The sequence below is a fragment of the Anguilla anguilla genome, chromosome 9 (genome assembly GCF_013347855.1).
Source record: "Anguilla anguilla isolate fAngAng1 chromosome 9, fAngAng1.pri, whole genome shotgun sequence".
Taxonomy (NCBI): domain Eukaryota; kingdom Metazoa; phylum Chordata; class Actinopteri; order Anguilliformes; family Anguillidae; genus Anguilla; species Anguilla anguilla.
The window spans coordinates 23,232,474-23,250,768 of NC_049209.1; the positions used below are offsets into that span (position 1 = coordinate 23,232,474).

The 18,295-nt window shown below is 37.7% G+C and overlaps 1 protein-coding gene across 23 annotated transcripts in view; it reads right to left on the reverse strand.

The window, feature by feature from the left end:
• Positions 1–3,201: 3,201 nt before the first annotated feature.
• Positions 3,202–18,295, reverse strand: part of ntm (neurotrimin) — a 326,344-nt gene continuing 311,250 nt past the window's right edge. For 2 of the 23 annotated variants that reach the window (XM_035434122.1, XM_035434119.1), the window contains 7 exons: positions 17,604–17,729; positions 16,425–16,545; positions 15,672–15,823; positions 15,149–15,184; positions 14,482–14,557; positions 13,992–14,015; positions 3,202–5,879 (listed from right to left, as the gene is read on the reverse strand). In XM_035434122.1, the coding sequence (XP_035290013.1) occupies positions 5,702–5,879; positions 13,992–14,015; positions 14,482–14,557; positions 15,149–15,184; positions 15,672–15,823; positions 16,425–16,545; positions 17,604–17,729 (713 nt within the window). In that variant the 3' untranslated portion in view covers positions 3,202–5,701. Of the gene's footprint in view, positions 5,880–8,208; positions 8,284–11,806; positions 11,846–13,991; positions 14,016–14,481; positions 14,558–15,148; positions 15,185–15,671; positions 15,824–16,424; positions 16,546–17,603; positions 17,730–18,295 lie in introns of those variants that run through there. The other 21 variants (XR_004766986.1, XR_004766985.1, XR_004766988.1 and 18 more) reach the window with 21 other exon arrangements.

Sequence of the window (18,295 nt, forward strand, 5' to 3'; positions counted from 1 at the left end):
TTAAAAGTTAATCTCCTAGAGAGCATTCATATGTTTACCTTTAGATCCAAATACATCAAACTGGTTTCCACTTTACTAGAGCTATTGCATCACTGTGAGAGCAGTGAACACTGAAATTGCTGAACTACAACTGCACATTCAGATTTGTTGAACAGCCTATACTTGTAAAAGACAGGAAATTTAGTCAGTTCACTGATATTTTAGCTTTATCTTTAGCTTGCATGATAATCCTAGTTAGGCTTCTATATTAGCATGGCATACACAGTACTCATTAAATATTGAACAACAATTAAGTGGGGCGATAAGTTCTGGGTGATATTTAGAGATTAAAATTTTTTTCATCATAATAATAACCAGGAAAGAAATGCTAAATATCAATACCCGACTATTATTGAAACTGGAATTGCGCAGGTATGATTGCATCCATACAAAATATTTTTTTATTTTTAATGCGTACATTTTATGGTGTGTAAATGCAGCTCATAAAGTGTAGATGGATCATTATATCACTAATATTACAGCAGCAAAAGATTTTAAAATTCTGAATATTGTAAAAATCCCTTTTTTATAGGATCAACACTGAGAGCCCAGGGATGGGCTATAGGTCTTTGCAATCCCTTTAGTGGCTACCAGTGGTATCCAAAATTCATTTTTAAGATTCTTTTGATGATTTATAACGTTAAGCAGTGTAGTTGCTGAATATATATTTTTGAGTTAGTGACCTGATATCTCCCCAGCAGATATCTAAGCTCCTCTGACCAAGGCTTTAGAATTATCCCAGAAGCCTGTGTAAAAACAAAGGATGACTTGGTTTTCATGGCCCCTAAACTATGGAAAGCGTGAATACATTTGAGCTCCACATATTGTCTCTAAATTCAAATCACTTTTAAAGACACACCTTATATAACCTAGATATTCAGAACTGAATTTTACATTTCAATATCTTTATACTGTTCTAGTTTAAAAATTGTTAAACTTTTTTGAATTAATTCTTAACTTAGCATTTTGCACATCTATTCTCCCTGTATTCAATGCCTGTACTTCCATGGAAATGGAAGATTTTATTTACAACACAGGCATCTGATCCTCAGTTCTAATGCTCCCTGCTCAGTACTGAACTTTCTGGCAACCCGCAAAACAGATGTTCACATGAATAAAATATCTATCGACGATGACATGAAACAGTGTCAGCAACTGGCCATCCATTCCGGGATCCTCCACTCCCCACTCTGGAGCTGCAAATGACTGAAAACACAGATCTGGCAGACCCATTTTCCAATTACAGGGTACGGTGAGACAGAAGTCCGACACATTGACTGCCCATGCAACTGGCAACACTGAGATCGAGAATGCAGTCATAGGCATAACGTGGTTTATTAAGGCCAGCACTGTGAAGTGAAAGTAAGACATAAACAAGCAATCCTACTGTGTTTAGATAACCGTATTTCTGAAAAGATGGAACGAAGCAAAGATGATTCAACCATACTCGTTGGATCGAGGTGCAGGTTTGTATATGGGGTAATGACTGACCCTTGCAATCAGAGGATGTCAGGCCCAAGCTTGCTCATTCCAGCATTGGCAATCACTTGATGCACCATCTGAAGGGAGGAAATGGCAATTAGAAAGTGCCATTTGGTGCAAGGTATAATTAACATATCGTATCTGTGTTCTGATGCGGTAGAAAAGACAGATCAATCTTATTTAAAAATTACCCTTTTATGGGCTGTGGCGGGCTTTACAGTAATTACTGCTGCAATTACATCGCAGGTGTAATCTCCTGTACAGTGGAGCTGCTGACCCTCTGCCAGCTTGGCATCATCCAGAGAAGCCATTAGATCCAATCACTCTCAGTTTGGGCCAGAGATGGGAAGTAACCACAGTTCAGAGGGTGGTTTCATGGACAGTGCCATGACTATTGCTCCATATGGGCTGCAAGAATGACGTGTGGGGAGTTAAGACATGTGTTCAGCAGAATTGCATTACTCTGAATATCGTCTGTCAATATTATAGGCTGCACTGCCGAACAGCCAAACCCGCAAACTCAAAAGACATCCAGCTCAACTCCTCACATGGTGCACCTTTCCAGAACCTCACCGCAGCGGTTGTCATGGACACAGCCTTTGCCCGGATACAACATGAAGCAAACAGGAGAGAACATGCTGTGCTTCAACGTTGATATTATTAAATGAATATTAAGGACATTATATTACATTCACATAATACCATCAGATATAACCAGTTCTCAATTAGGTAATTAGATCAGTAATACAATCATGTTATTTGCATTGCAGAATGATTTACATTAGTCAAAATCATGGATACATGTTCTTAATGTTCTTCACACCCTCACTGGACAAATATTCATGGTCTGCAATGTGCAGATTATGAAATTTAAAGAATCATGAAATGCACATTCCATTAGATAATCTATTTCAGGTTGTGCTGAAAGTTAATGTGGTAGTTAACTGATTGGTGTATATTTTTTTGTTAACAATATATTTTAAAGAAATTAAAACACATTTTAATAAATTGTATTTATCGTTTAATTTCTGTATCATGATGTGAAGAAAGAAGCTGTGTGTTTACCTGTCAAAGGATTATTCAGATCATTGGCACATTTGTCAATCAAGAAAAATTTGCGAAAACTGGTTGAGGCCAATGATCAGTTTTAAGGTAAATTTGATATCGGCGATACAAGTATCAAATTCCAGGTCACAGGAGCACTCTACGCCTGAACAGCACAGGCCTAATGTTAAGACATTTTTATAGATTAACACTGCTTCTAAAAATTGTCCACATGGTTTATGGTACCAGCTAGCTAGCTAAGTGAAAACACTCAACCTACTGGAGGTTCTCTAGGAACAGTGACACCACTTACACTGTTCATTAAAACCACCACTTACGCTATTCATTTGAAACAATCTAAAAGAGAAATCTACTATTATTCAGATTTGGAAGTGTTAATTGGTACAGACTTTTATTCCAACAACCACTGGCCTCATGATATTGTGTAAATTAAAAAAAAAACCTGCAAACATGAGCACACGTATGCAGACACACGCACACACATTAATTTCACTGAATTCATTTACACTCGCTACTATGAACCAAACACCATAGCAGGTAGAGAATATCCCACATACCAACGGGCTGAAAGCATGCATTGGACATCCATTGGAAGATTACCAAACTTAGGCCACATAGATACAACATTTTTTTTATTACCATCTGTTTTAAATATGAACACACAATCTCATAAAGAAAATACATATGAGCCAAGATTCCTTTACATTACAGGGAGTCAAATGGAATGCCATTTTCCTTCATTCTGGAATTAACTATCCTGGAGAGAACAGCAAACACACATCTCCATGTACCCTGAAAGTGGAAGTTCTGTTTTGCTGTCTGCGGCCAGGGACCAGTATGCATATATTTATTCTTGTACAGTTGACTGCAATAAATCAAGTCTGTGAAGTGATCACAGCAACAGGTGGACATTATCTTTCAATGGCTGGTACTATAGTGCATTGGCAGATCACCAATTTCAAGTTTATTTCTTGTTTGATCCTAGATGAAGAAATATAGAGCACTCTGATGCATTTAATACACTGTCACAGACACACCACTTACAGTAATATAGGGTAGGTACAATACAAGCTCTATTGTCTCCACAGTTATTGAAACAGAAATTAAAGACAAGAAAAAGAAACTTAAAACCTTGCTCAAATTGTTTTGTGTCACTTTGTGTCTGTGTCTGTCTCTCGAATGTTTGATCTGTAACCAAAAAACTTGGCGGTTTGGAAACTTTTATTGAATCTACCCTAAGCATTGCTGTTAACCTGTCCAATCATGTGACCAGTCATGTGGCCGGTCAAAGTCCACTACAAAACATTTGACAGGAAGTACGTCAATGATCCATTTTCCCACACCGCTGTGAAAGTCACTCCCCTGGAAAATCTGATGTGTACACGGGATGGTGCTTCTGTGTAAGTCCGACACAATTGTCCTTTTTATTAGTAAATGGTATGTGGTGAATGACTGAGAAAAGAATTGCGCTGGATGCTGACATTTTTTTGGCCAGCAAGTATTTAAATAGTAAATAAAAGACAACAAATAACGCACAGCCCAAAACGCTTGGCTGTCCCACGAGGAGAGGAATTGCAATTCTACAGAAAACATACAGAGTATTCAGTTAACTTTCAGTGAAAAAGGCATTTCAAATTCACCATCATCATCACCTTATTAATAATAATAATAATAATAATCATCATCATCATCTTCATCATCATCATAATAATCATCATTATAATACTTAATGTTACTGAAATCAGAATTGGTATTTTTCCTATTAAAAATGAAAAAATTAGGAATGAAACATGAATAATAGTTGTTTTGCTTGTCAGGGATTTTTATGACATAGCTACAGTACTAAGTCAGCTTAAACAAAACAAGCATACATATCATGAATCCAATTAACACAAATAGCCTGTGATTTGATTTGAGGGATGTGTATCAAGACATTTTTGAACATTATGACTTTGACAATCATATCTGATTTTAATCCTGATAGAAATATAATCCACGCTCTGATAATAGGTCAATACACAATACTGGATAGTAACATGTACAAACGTTTCCACTCACTATATTTGTTCCTTTATGCATTCCCAGTCAAAGTATGTCCAGTTTGCGACAAATTAGAAAATTGATTAATTATACTGCAATGGCAACAACATATAAATCTAAAACAGTAAAATGATCAAATTTCAGGTCGTTTGAAGAAGTGGTGAATACTAGCATTTAAAAGGAATGAGGCACCATTATCAGTGAGGATAACTGACCTCTTAAGCCTGAACAAACCAACACAGTTTCCATTATACAGTGACACTTGTAAGATCGACTCAAAAAAGGGGACCATTTACACTCATAATTCATCATAATGTCATTGTAACATAACACAAAATGTATGACATTAATAATCTTGCAATAAATTACATTACATAATGTTAAGATGTACTTTGCTTGCAAAATGGTAAATACTCCCATATATACTGTATTACCAATTTATAAATCTTATCTTTGCTTGTTTAATCAGATTATTTATTTTTTATTGGATATGGTTTTTAGCTTGTTTTACCATGTTACCATGTTCATGGTTATTGTGCCATTTACAGACAAGAACAGTACCAGGCCCTAAGCCTTTTTCATTTTCTAGTAAAACTTCAGTCAATTAGCAGTAACAGTTTCTGTATAATTACAACTTCAATATTGTTACCTCTGAAAATATTTAATCAATATTACTAAAAATATAGCATAGCACAAACCACTTAAAAATATCATCATTTACAATGTTGAGGAGAGAGACAGATTCAGAAGTCAGAAGTCTCTTCTCTCTATTATTCTGGTTTCTTAAAATACCAGAAAAAGTATTATCATTATTACATTGTTATTACACCTCAAATGAAATATAAAATATAATAATAGCTTAGGAAATTAAAGAAAGCAAAACTGTGAGACCAGGAATTGGGGGCATATTCAGCCAACAAATGGGCAGTATCGTATTTGCTCCAAAACTGTAAAATTATGTTAATATGTTACATCATCCCTACAGTTTGGGAAATCAGAGACAAGGATAACCCATGCACATGTGGTGCAAAAGTCTGTGGTTCCACAAGTGAGAGAGAAAAGAAGATGCAAAAAATTAATTAAACTGCCCCCAAACCCCAACAGCCCACCCCCTGACCCCACCCCTGCCCCACCAGAAAAGTATTTGTTGCATCAAAACTTCAGCAGCAGCTGAAGACCGATGATAATAAGTAGACAGGTCGAGGCTTGCGTTCCCATGGTGCCACTGTTCCCATCTTGCACTGCTCCGGGGCCTGCCAAGGAGAGCGAGACGTGTGTGAATGTAACACACCTGATTGTTTTTGTCCTTGCCTAAACCGGAAGATGGATATCAGCTACCAGCTCAAGTACCTGTGGGCGACAGATAGCATTCTGTCCTCGTGCCTTTCTCAGCCTTGCTCAGGTCTCTACTCAATTCTGACTCTTTTCCCTTCAAGGCAATCTCTGTACGTGTATTCTCTCTAAGCTTCATTAAAGTCTAGTGAAATATGTAAGCAGGTTTTTGTGTCATTGCATAACATTACGGAGCTTCTGGGTCATAGATATGAGGGAAGACTTTTGAGTAATAAAACGAAAAGCAAAAGGAAAAAATAAAACATAAGTATGCACATATACAGTGCCCTCAAAATGTAAGAGAACAGTAGAGAGAAATTTGTTATTTTTGCTATTATGTAAGACCTTCGGATTTGAGATCAAAAGGTAAATGTGAGACAAAAGTACAGACAATCAGCCTTTATTTTATGGAATATAATGTTTCATCATTTTACAGAAACAGCTGGTTTTCTGTTGAGTAAATCAAAGCAAAAAAAAAAAAAAAGAAGAAGTTTGGAAAAGCAATGAAGTGTGATATTTGGTTGCATAGCCCTTAAATTTAATAACTGTATTAAGTGTACAACCAAAAGACACACTTGGTATCTTGTATGGAAATGCCTTTCCGGGCCTTCACTGCAACCTCTTTCAGTTGCTTTGTTTCTGTGGGTTTCTCTCTTCAGTCTCTTCAGCAAGTGAAATGCATGCTGGATTGGATTTAAATCAGGTGACTGACTTAGCCAGTCCAAAACTTTCCCATTTTCCCCATAGATGTATGCTTTAGTTATATAGGCAGTTTGTTTGGGGTCACTGGCTTGCTGCAGGATGAAGCACCAGCCAATAAAGTTGGAGAAATTTCTTCGTACATGGCCAAACAAAATCTGTCTGTAGACTTCTGAATTCATCCTACTGCTGCCATCCTGTTACATAATCAATAAAGACAAATGAGCCAGTTCCAGAATCAGCCATACATGCCCAGGCCATTACACTACCTTCTCCATATTTCACAGATGATGTGGTATGCTTTGGATCATGGGCTGTTCCTTCTTTTCTCCACACTTTTGATTTTCCATTGCATTGGTAAGGGTTTATATTGGTCTCATCTGTTCATAAAACAGTTTCAGAACTCTTCTGGCTCATCTCTGCATTTTTTGGTGAATTCTAACCTTGCTTTTGATTCTTGCTGCTGATGAGAGGTTTGCATCTTGAAGTATGGCCTCTATAATTCTGTTCTCAAAGTCGTCTGCATATGGTGGCTTGTGATATTTTCACCCCTGGCCTCTGGAGATTGCTGGTGATGTCACTGACTGTTATGAGGTTTTTCTTCACAGTTCTGTCTCTCATTTGTCTGTCATCAACTGCAATTGGCAGTCCAGTGGTTTCTTTCTTCAAGACTTTCCAAACTGCTGCACTTGATATATCCAGCTCTGCTATCCTTCTTAATGCATTCTTCTGCCCCCTCAGCTTAAAGAATAGTTGTTTTTCAGGAATAGTTAATCCTCTCATCTACATGGTGATGTATGCCTCTGACTCCGAATACAATTGCCATAGAGAGTAAAACAAAGATGAAAACTGGGGACGACATAGCTCAGAAGGTAAGAGCGGTTGTCTGGTTGATTGGTGCCTTGCATGGCAGCCTTTCACCGTGTGAGTGTGAGTGTGTGTGTGTGAATGGGTGAATGAGAGGCATCAACTGTAAAGCGCTTTGGATAAAAGTGCTATATAAATGCAGTCCATTTACCATAACCAAGAATGGACACTCACTGCTCATTTGTGTGTGAACAATTCAAGCAAATGAAAACAACTGAGCAACAGTTAACACCTTAACTTAATTAAAATGGGGAGACTCAACACTCAACAACTCACAGCTGTTTCTGTAAAATGGTAAGACATATATGCATGTAAATACCATAAAGTAAAAGATGGTTATACATTTTTGTACACTTTTCTCATATTCATCTTTTGATCTTGAATCTAAATGCCTTAAGTATATAGCAAAAACAACTCATTTCAATCTACCATTCCCAAACTTCTGGAGTACGTTTACTCAACTTTAAAGAATAGCAGAATAGGACAGAGGAAGCAGAGGACCTAAAATTTTTCTTAGGAAGTCCAACATCTACCAATAAGACCTCCAAACACCATGCATGTCACCAGTATCAGTAGTGTTAATTGCTATGGGTTAGTGATTTGTTAATGTTTTTGTTGGCATTCCTGTTATTATGTGTTTAATTTGTTTAGGGTATTAGAAATAATAGTTGATTTGTTACAGACCTCCCCAGATTGCATAGTCTTTTGAAGTTGTCTTTTCTAAAACAGATGCTGTCATTTCTAAAGGAGATGTCATTTCTAAAAGAGAGGTTATATGAACAAAAAAAAACTTACTAAAATGAACAAAGGCAGTCAAATTGTAAATCTACAAGCTTTTCTTGCCTGGATTGAAACAACATTTGTCCTAAAATTTGATCATTGACCGAATCCAGGCCTATGTTTTGTTTCTAATGAACAGTCAGACAAAGTCAGAGCATGTATTGTGGATCTAGGGTTATTTTAAGGCCTGTAGAAGTTAGGTCCTATTGGTGAGGGTTTAAAGTGCAGCAAGTGGAGGCGCTTTAGAGGCAGCCTCTTTTCGGTGTCACTAGTGTGCCGGTGCAGAGCAGTCTCACACGACCATCCCACAGTAGAATAAGTCCTTGACCAGTCAAACAGTTGAGGTCAGCCCTAATTGCATCTTTTGTGCAGACAAGTTGATCAGCTTCTGCGGGGATTTAGAGCAGCTGTGGTGAAGAGTTCAGAGACAGGGGCACGGTTGCAGCTTACAGACTGGGGTTAAAGGCTAAGAAACTTGCTGTGTGCTAAGCGTGAATTTGAAGGTTACTACAATGTGGACGTACTGTAACACCTTCTCGCAGGTGCTACTTTGCAAAGTGATCATAAACCAACTTAAATGACTCCCTTTTTTTCCTGTGGGATATTGGATTTACAGAAATTCTTTTGGGTGGTGCGTGGATACAACATTCCAAAACCAATACATTTTAGAACAAAACTATAGACTGGGTAGGCAGATTTTTATTGCATGTAAAATAATTCTGTGCATTGCTGGTATGTACAGTGGTATGAAATGGCATAGGCACCCCCTGCCAAATTGCATGTTTTATTGATCTTATAAAAAATAAGTTAACACAACCTCGGCAGGGAACTCACATAAGACATATTTGTGTAAATCTTGATGCACAATTACTTTTGATTTTCTGAATTTAATAGATTTTTTTAAATAGCAGATGTCATTGTGTGATTTAACATTATTTAATACTCAAATTATTAACCAACTTGTCAGTATAATTGAGTGATTTACAACTGCAATGCTTCTGACGAGCCATGTTTATCTGGCTGTGTTGTTGTGTGATGAAATAAATGTGGCATCAATCTCACTTGGCACAGTCATTTTCTTTGTTGTATTCAGTGTTTGAAGTAAAAGAGTCATTATTGCATGGTACCTTGGAGAAACAATGCCAACAACGTCTATGGAACTGAAAGCTTTTGTCTTGGCTTTTTGTTTACAGGTGCTTCTTGGACATCAACCCAGAGAGGGGCTCAAAGATCAAAATCAAAGATGGTAGGCTTCACCCAGAGAGTTAGAGCAACTTTTCTGAGAAAACTAGTTGATTCTGAGTGAATGTCAGTGTAGACATAATTTTCTGAATGGACTCTATATTGTGTTTACATTGGACTTTTTATATCTGCATGTTGTTTGTTCACTCCCTCTGCACCTTAGCTGATCTGTAGTGAGCGTTCTGGTGCAAAATGGTTGCCATGCATCACCCAGGTGGGTACTACACATTGGTGGTGGTTGAAGCGAGTTTCCCCCTCATCACTATAAAGCACTTTGAATGTGAGAAAAGCGTTATAAAAAGGCAATTATTTATTTTTATTATTATTATTATTATTATTATTATTATTATTATTATTATTATTAATAATAATAATAAAAATGATGTTAAATGGTCAAATTTACAGTATTTAACAATATTAAGTGTCATCTCCAGTGATATAGGCTACTGAGTTGCATTACTTTAACAGTCGATTTGTGAAATACAGGTAATTTAGACACAGATGATTACTTTAATTCTCCAGTAGCATACAGCTATATGACAGTAATCCACGGTCTCATTTACTGTGAAATCACAGTATACAGTAGTCATTTAATTCTAATTTACTGGGAATTTGTTACAGTACATTACTGCGAATGGGTTAATGGTAAATTACTGTGAAGCTTACTATAAAAGGACTACAACTGGTAGGCTAGTCATTTACTGTAAATTAACAGCCTTGTGTTGGATAGTTAAGATGTTGAGCTTTGTGATGAGATCAGAAGGTTTCCTTCTGACGACTCTTCAGTACATTTAATTCAGTTCACTCTGCAGATCATTTTTGTTGTAGTAATGCATAATAGACCAGTGCCCCACTACTCCAGTGTCAGCTGAACCTTTAGTGGGGGTCATCTGCAGTGATTTGTGGGTTGGCTTTGCATACCTGACCAGTCTATGAGCAGTTCTTTTAAAGATTTTTCTCTGTCTTCCAGATCTTGCCTCCAACAGTTCCCCTTAACTTCAATTTCTTAATGATGTTTCAGACAGTGGAAATTCCAAACTGGAAGCATTTAGATATCGTCTTATAGCATTGCCTTGCCTTTCAAGAGGAAATTACCTTTTAGTTTTTTCAAGTCCTTAGTCAGCTGCTTAGAGGAGCCCATAGTTACTGAGAGTAAAACAATACTGAGATATGTTAGAAGAGTCAGATTATGTATTAAGATGTGGAATTGTCTTCACCTGGCTTAATTTAAGGCCTAACAGGTCAATCATGTTTGGAGATCTTTAAAAACAAAAGTATTAGCGGATCAACTAGAAGGGAAGCTTTTGCAAATGCCAAATTAACTATATTCTTTTTCTTTCAAAATGTTAAATTCAGCAAATAAAATGTTACTGTGCATTAAAATTAGCAGAGATATGTCATGTTTAAGTACCCTGCAGAGGTTATATTAACTTATTTTCATTTAGAGGTTCAACAAAACATGCAATCTGACAAGGGGTGTTCGAATTTTAGTTATGCTGAAAATCGTCCCAAAAAAAGCGTTCAACGTGCTAATCGGTGGCACAGGGCATCATCAGAATAAAGCTTGGTAGCTTCAAAAGCAGGCACATCAGAATCATTTTAATGAAATTGTGATTCTGCCCAACTTCATACAGTGGACAAAATACATTAACAACAACAGCTCTGCATATGGTTCCATTGGCACAATAAAAAAATTATGATTTAGAATAGGCATATGTATTTTTGTTTGGGGGAGTCACTACTTCCCCTGTTCTCCAGCACCTTCCAAGCATCAGTCCCCTTTCCAGAGGCACTGCTTAATCCCTAATCTATGGATTTACAATGAAATCATGCATGTCTCTGACACTTTGCACACTCTTATAAAGCACAATATTTTCTCATGTATGCTTAAAGTGTTAACTTCATATTTTTAAAATACTTTATTAAGCCATAATTTAGAAAGAATGGCAGTTACATCATATAACACAGACTTAAGTACACAGTGGTACTTAATGTTTTAAAAAATTAATTAAATCATATGAGAAGAGTTATATCCTGAATAAAAATATGTTGCACATTAAGCAAACATGTAGCACGTTCTCTTTAATAATGGCTTCTAGGCTAAATGCACCTGCTACCATAAATACAGTCTGCTTCACTAATTTTAATTATTTTTATGTGACTACACATTCAATGGACTAAGCCACTGAAAGCCTTGAGTTTTGCCTGAGAATTGTTCAGATAGGCAACTACATACTCACATACAAAAGACAAGTTTTACCTTCAGAAAAGACTGTTTTGTCAGTCGTCGGTGAAAAGGCTGCAAAAGAAATGGACGTTGTGTCCCGTAACGACATGGTAACACAAGAAAGAGTGGTACTGTACGATTCAAACACAACTAGTAGTGGAAGTGCTTACTGCTGTATTTAAAGAGCTACACAAGCAAGATGACAGCTCAGAAGCACCTGCTCAGCTCGCCATTTAATTTTGTAATATTAAGGGGCTGTCGCTAAGAGTCACAGCTTAAGAGAATTCAACCAGGGTGTTGATACATTTATGCCATGAATTTAAATCCAGCTCCTGTTGGAAACGGTAATTAATAGACAAAAACACAATATTAACTATGTGTGTCAAATTTTTTGATTGTTTCAGCTAGAACCATTTGTAGCAATTATTTTAGCAATTCTAATGCTGTGAAATAATTTCAGTATATCCATTATCATGTGATAATGAATGTGCCTTTAATTACAACAGTTATATGTCGCATGATTTCATATAGAATCGCTTGAGGAATACGGTCTCAGAGCATTCGAAGACTTCTTGCATTAGGCGGATGGTTGTGGTGCCCAAGTAGTGAATTAGTAGTACCTCAGACACCATTTCATGTGCATTCATGGAAAAGAATAATGCGATATGTTTACTGTGTTTTTAATCCTGTTAAGTTATACGTTAACATGTGGATAGGAAATACAATTTTAATGGAAAAAAAAACAGTGAGCCTTTGATTCACATGCTCTATGTTTGGGACAAAGTCATTTTTTCTTGATTTGGCTTTCTCCACAATTTTAGATTTGTAATCAAACAATTCACATGTGGCTAAAGTGCTTTGTTGCTTTACCTGTATGTTTGGGATCATGGTCTTGCGCCATCCAATGAGTTTGAAGGTATTTGGTTAAACTTGAGTAGATAAGATGGTTCTGTGCAATTCAGAATTCATTCTGCTGCTGCTATTAGTAGTTATATCATCTATGTAGACAAGTGAGCTAGTACCTGCGGCAGCCATACATGCCCAAACCATAAAACCCCCACCACCATGTATCACAGATGAGGTGCTTTGGATCTTGGGCAGTTCCTTTTGGCCTCCATACTTTGCTCTTGCTATCACTCTGATACAAGTAAGTTTTGGTCTCATCTGTCCGCAAGACATTTTTTCAGAACTCTGTGGGCTTTTAGGTACTTTTTAGCAAACTATAACCAGGCCATCCTGTTTTGTAGCCTCTGTAGTTCAGTGTGGAGTCTACTGCAGACAGTAGTCACTGACACATGCATGCCTGCCTCCTGAAGAGTGTTATCAATCGGTCAGACAGGTGTTTGAGGGTTTTTCTTCATTATGGTGAGAATTCTTCATTTATTCATAAATCCATTTATGTATTTATTTTGTATTTCTCAGCCTCATAATGACTTACTTAACTTTCACTGGCACAACTTTGGTCTTCACGTTGAGAAACGGCAATAACAGATTCCAAAGGCAATCAAAAGCATAGAATCAATGGTGGATACTGAAAGCACTTCTGTAACAAGGAAGCAATTGAACACACTTGACAAACCAGAAATACCTGTAAAGCCATTTGTCCCAAACATTATGGTGCCCTGAGGGACAATGTATAAAAAGTGCTGTAATTTATACATGGTGAAACTAAAATGCATACAAATTCCCTTTAACAAAACTGAGAATCTACACTTTAACCATGCGTGAATTGTATGATTTCAAATTTCAAATTGTATTGTATAAGAATATAGAGGCAAATCACGAAAAAATGTGTCTTTGTCCCAAACATTATGGAGCACATTGTACATTGTGCAGCCTTTTTTTTATTGTTATTGGATGAGCCTCAAAGCACATATGCAGTTGTTATGTGTATTTTATATATTACATTTTCTGTACAGTACTGTATTGCAATGCATGATTCATAAAACTATTTTGTAACAAGAGCATTGTTGAGTCAGGGACAATATGTTAAGGGGTTTCTTTGACGCCTGTAATACAATAATGTCTAATTTCCCTTAGATTTTCCAGAATTCAATACGGTTTCTTTTGGGAGAGCTATCCAATTACACTGCCACAGCAGATTATACTAAATCGTGCAGAAGGATAATTAAAATAATAGCGGTTTCCCCACAATCAAAATCAAAGTAATTAAGGAATCCCAAGAGAGGACATAGTTAACGCATGCTGTTTTGCTTACTTTAAAATCCTCCACGTGAATAACATGTTCAATGCCATGTTAAAAGGGACAATATACATAAGAAAAAAAAACAACATAAAAGGCATTACTTCCATGTTTGGACATCTGTTATGATCTTGGACAACAACGTTTTTCAGCACATTGGTTATAAGCAAAAGTACGTAAATAGGCCCCCAGTGTGTTTCCCACAATCATTTATACAACAGGAACAACAGTGACAGACGACAATTAGCACCATGTAAGCATCTACATTGTACGTGCATGCACAGAGAAAAAACACAGAAACAACAACCTTTCTACCAGTACACTGAACAGTAAACCAGAACACCGCAAGACGCACTTGTGACAGCACAGGGTAATGCTATGACAGTTACTTACATGCAGATGTCAGTGCATGCAAAATCAGTGAGGCCGCATCATGTCATGCAAAGGGAGGGTTAAGAGAAAGCAAACTGGCTGTTAGCAAAATCTAAACTGAGCCTTTGTTTACCATTTCCATTCTGAGTCACCATGCAACCCTTTAAAGTGGTGGGATGAGAGAGGAGCATGTCTTGTAATTGGCAAAACTGCGAGAACAAGTAGAGGTAATGTACTTCCGGCTGTGCTAATAACATGCTTCAAAACTAAATAGAATTTTCTCATGAATAAAAGGAATGGGGATGTTTTCTTTTTATTTTTGAATGCTAATGATGCTTCAATACTGTAGCACAGCAGTCCAACGACCGTCTGGCAATTAAATTCCATTAGAGTGACCTGGGGAAGTGCCAGTCCCTTTTGAGTGCAAGACCTTGGCTTAGATTCAATGTATTTGTATCATTAACTTTGAGAAATATATGCAAGTGTTAATTGTTTTGTTTCTATCGTCAAAACACAGTTTGATGGATTCAGCGATGGCCAAAATGATCACACAAAACCAACACATTAACATTGCATGTATTCGTATGTCAAAGGTCAAATGTTGACAGAAAGCATGCCATTATATTGCATTGTTTCATGCCGTATTGGTACTGTTATAAGGGCAGCACTGATGTTTTTGGAACAGTTTGTCAGAATGTGGTCAGTCTGAAAATGGCAAGGTTGTTTCGCATGCATGTCGGAACATTTCTGTTAGAGGAGTAATTACAGCAATTGCTGACAAGCTCATGCACAGTACTGACCTTGCAATAGTGTCGAGCTAGTGGGCTCATTAACTTCTACACCAGAAAAATAAAACAGAACAAAGCAAAATGACACAAAAAAAACAGATGCAAAAAATCATTGACAGTACACCATTGTGAGCGGTGCAAACAAGTGAGCTTGAAAGCAGATGAGCTCTCATCGAGTCAGGAGCAACGTTAGGCATAAACCGTGACGTGAGCGGAGTTACTGTTAACGGTCTTAAACAGTGTTAGGAGCGGCAGGTTCCATTTACAGCACCGGCCCTTACAGTGCACTTCAGTGCGAGATCACTGAAGGACCTCCTCAATTGTGAAAAGACTCACTTCCAATCTTCTGTACATGGGCGAGGACAAGCATGGTAATTGTCTAAATCATCTGTTCATTTGCAATATGACTGAATTAAAGGTCTGTTCATCACATACTTATTCAACGTAGTACCGCACGCAGTCAGGTAGGACTCATTTCACACAGGGCTCCTGTAGGGGTGGAAAACAGGATAAGGTCTATACTGCCTATACTCACCGTACAGAACCATGCTGGTGTTCGCGCTGCCCAGTTTGTTGATAGCGACGCAGGTGTAGTTGCCATAGTCCACTTCGGACACGTTGAAGAATGTCAGCATCGACACCATGCCATCTTCTTTGATATCAATGCCGTCCAAGTCGCTGAAGAGCCTGTGACACATTCCATTTCACAATCTAAATTATCATTTAAAAAGGCTTGGAGGATGACCAGGATTTAAGCCAATAATCATCTGGTACAGACTCCAGTTACCAATTTTGCTATATTTGTTCAGGCTGCAGTCAACACCTTGAGCTTCCATGTGCCCTAATGTTCCTCTCAAGTCAGAGGTTCATTGGTTAAAATTCAAGGAAAAGTTCCCACCAATTTATATAGACAGGCATGCATAGCAATTCCTTAACTCATAGCAGACTTTATGGGCTGGTGTACACATGCTTGCTTGTCCAACCATTCTAATAAGGCTTATTTTTTCATTGTTGCACAAACATTTGCCTACAAAATGCACTGTGGAAACAAAATTAATTTACAAATAGCAGTTTGAGACTACGAGAAGATTATCATTGGCAAGAAAATCGCATTTTCACACCAGACAGCAACTTTAAGATTTTTTTCTTTTTTTTAGTTGGATTGGTTAGCTGTAACAAGAATTTTCCCCCCCCATTTTCCTCATTATAAGACTTGGTCAAGACCAAACACCTGCAGATCAAAAATAAAAACAAAATCCTGTAATTTAAAATACATCAAAAGGGTTACCTTCTGTCATCTCGGTACCACTCGAAATCAGCCTCGGGCACAGCATCGGCCTCACACTGAAGGACCCCGCGCTGGCTGAGAGAGACTCCGATGTCTCTGCCCTCTGTCACAGATGGGGGGTCTGCAGCACAAGACAAGCTCTACTAAGACCAGCAGGTGAGAGAGGCTCATGCACGCATCACGGGCACTGCTTATAAAAGCAAATCAAACTAAGCATTTAAAATACATATCCGGTTTGAAGATACGGGAGCAGGCAGAAAGAAAAACACTGACGGACGTAGACAAGGCTCATCTACTCCACAGTGAGTTTCTTTCCCCCGCTCTCCTTTTAATTCATTTTCATTTCGATTTTGTATTCTTTTAAACATTCGTTATTAAATCTATAAAATAAAACCATAAATAAATGATAAGCCAAAACAGGAAGTCATTTTCACTTTTGTTCAAAATCTTTTGTTGCACTTCGTTTTAAGCAAAGCTGAAAAGAGCTTTGAGATTGTTACTGAATCAATTTTATTTCCTTCAAACCATCTCACTGGCCCAGATAACACATCGTTTAGTCTGACCTCTAGTGGTAATCCTCTAATCTTTCTTTTTCTGTCCACTGACATACACAATCTTCAGCTGCAAAGCTTGAAATAAACACCACAATATTGCTTGCCAACAGCTTCTGCAACTAAAACAGCTCAATCATATAATTTTGGGTAAAAACAAAGGGGAAAAAATCTAATACACTATAATATGTACAACTGTAAATTTCACAGCTCAACTGAATGCAACTCCTTGTGCTTGAAATAGACGGTTGACAGTGTGTATTTTAAATACGCTTCACAGATTGAAAACTAGCTGCTGGGTACTCCACATATTTTATTTGCAATCACGTCGAAAAGCATGACACTTGCAAGTATTATACTACAGACAAATGGCACCAAACTGAAATGAAACACTACACACGCCTTTATTCAGCACATTACACCATGCGATTCAGTTCCATTAACTACCATCACTGTCTGACTGGAATACCTGCCATACCAATATCTGACAGCCAGGCATGTCCATATTTCACACATCCTATTTCATGAGAGCACTATGGGTATATAAGCCAGAGCTATAAACCAGCTATTCTTGGCAAAAGCACCAAAGCGGCAGAGCCGGGATGAACGGCGCGAGGAAGGGACTCACAGTTGACGGTTAATACGACCGTCTGCACATCTGCGGACACCTCGTTGACCGCGGTGCACTCATACGTCCCGGCCCGCTGCCTGGAGATGGATGGGATCTCCAAGTACTCGTCTTCCGAAACAAGACCTTGGGTTGATAGGAAGGAGGAGAACATGCATCACTGTATGTGTCATTCAAGGGTCAACAAAAAAAACACATTAATAACATATAAACCTGTATTTCACCCAGTCAGAATTCAATTCAAATTCAAACTTTATTTGTATAGCGTCAGCTCCTAGGCATGATTTTGTATCTCTCTCTCTCTTTTTTAATTTATTTTTTTTGCCGGAACCTGCGGGCCTGCCAAGGTCAGTCGTTGTCCGTAACTGAGTGAGTGACCGACTGACTCACTCCCATTGTTGAAATGCGCATGCATGGCTAGCACACTCCCGTCCGGTAGGTGGCGGAATGCACCTATGCTTCTTTGCAAACTGCCATTAAACGCAAGAAGTCTACTGTTATTGCGTACAAGAATATTTCAGAATGGTCAAAGGCACTGGAAATCAAAGAGGAACATTTGGATAGCAAAACGGCAAATATCAGCAAAAGAAATAGGCAACTTAAAATATATATTTCCATCAGTGATATCATGCTAAGAATCAAATTTGGGTTTTTTGTTCCACAGGTCAGCAAGTAAAGCCACTCTCTCAGTC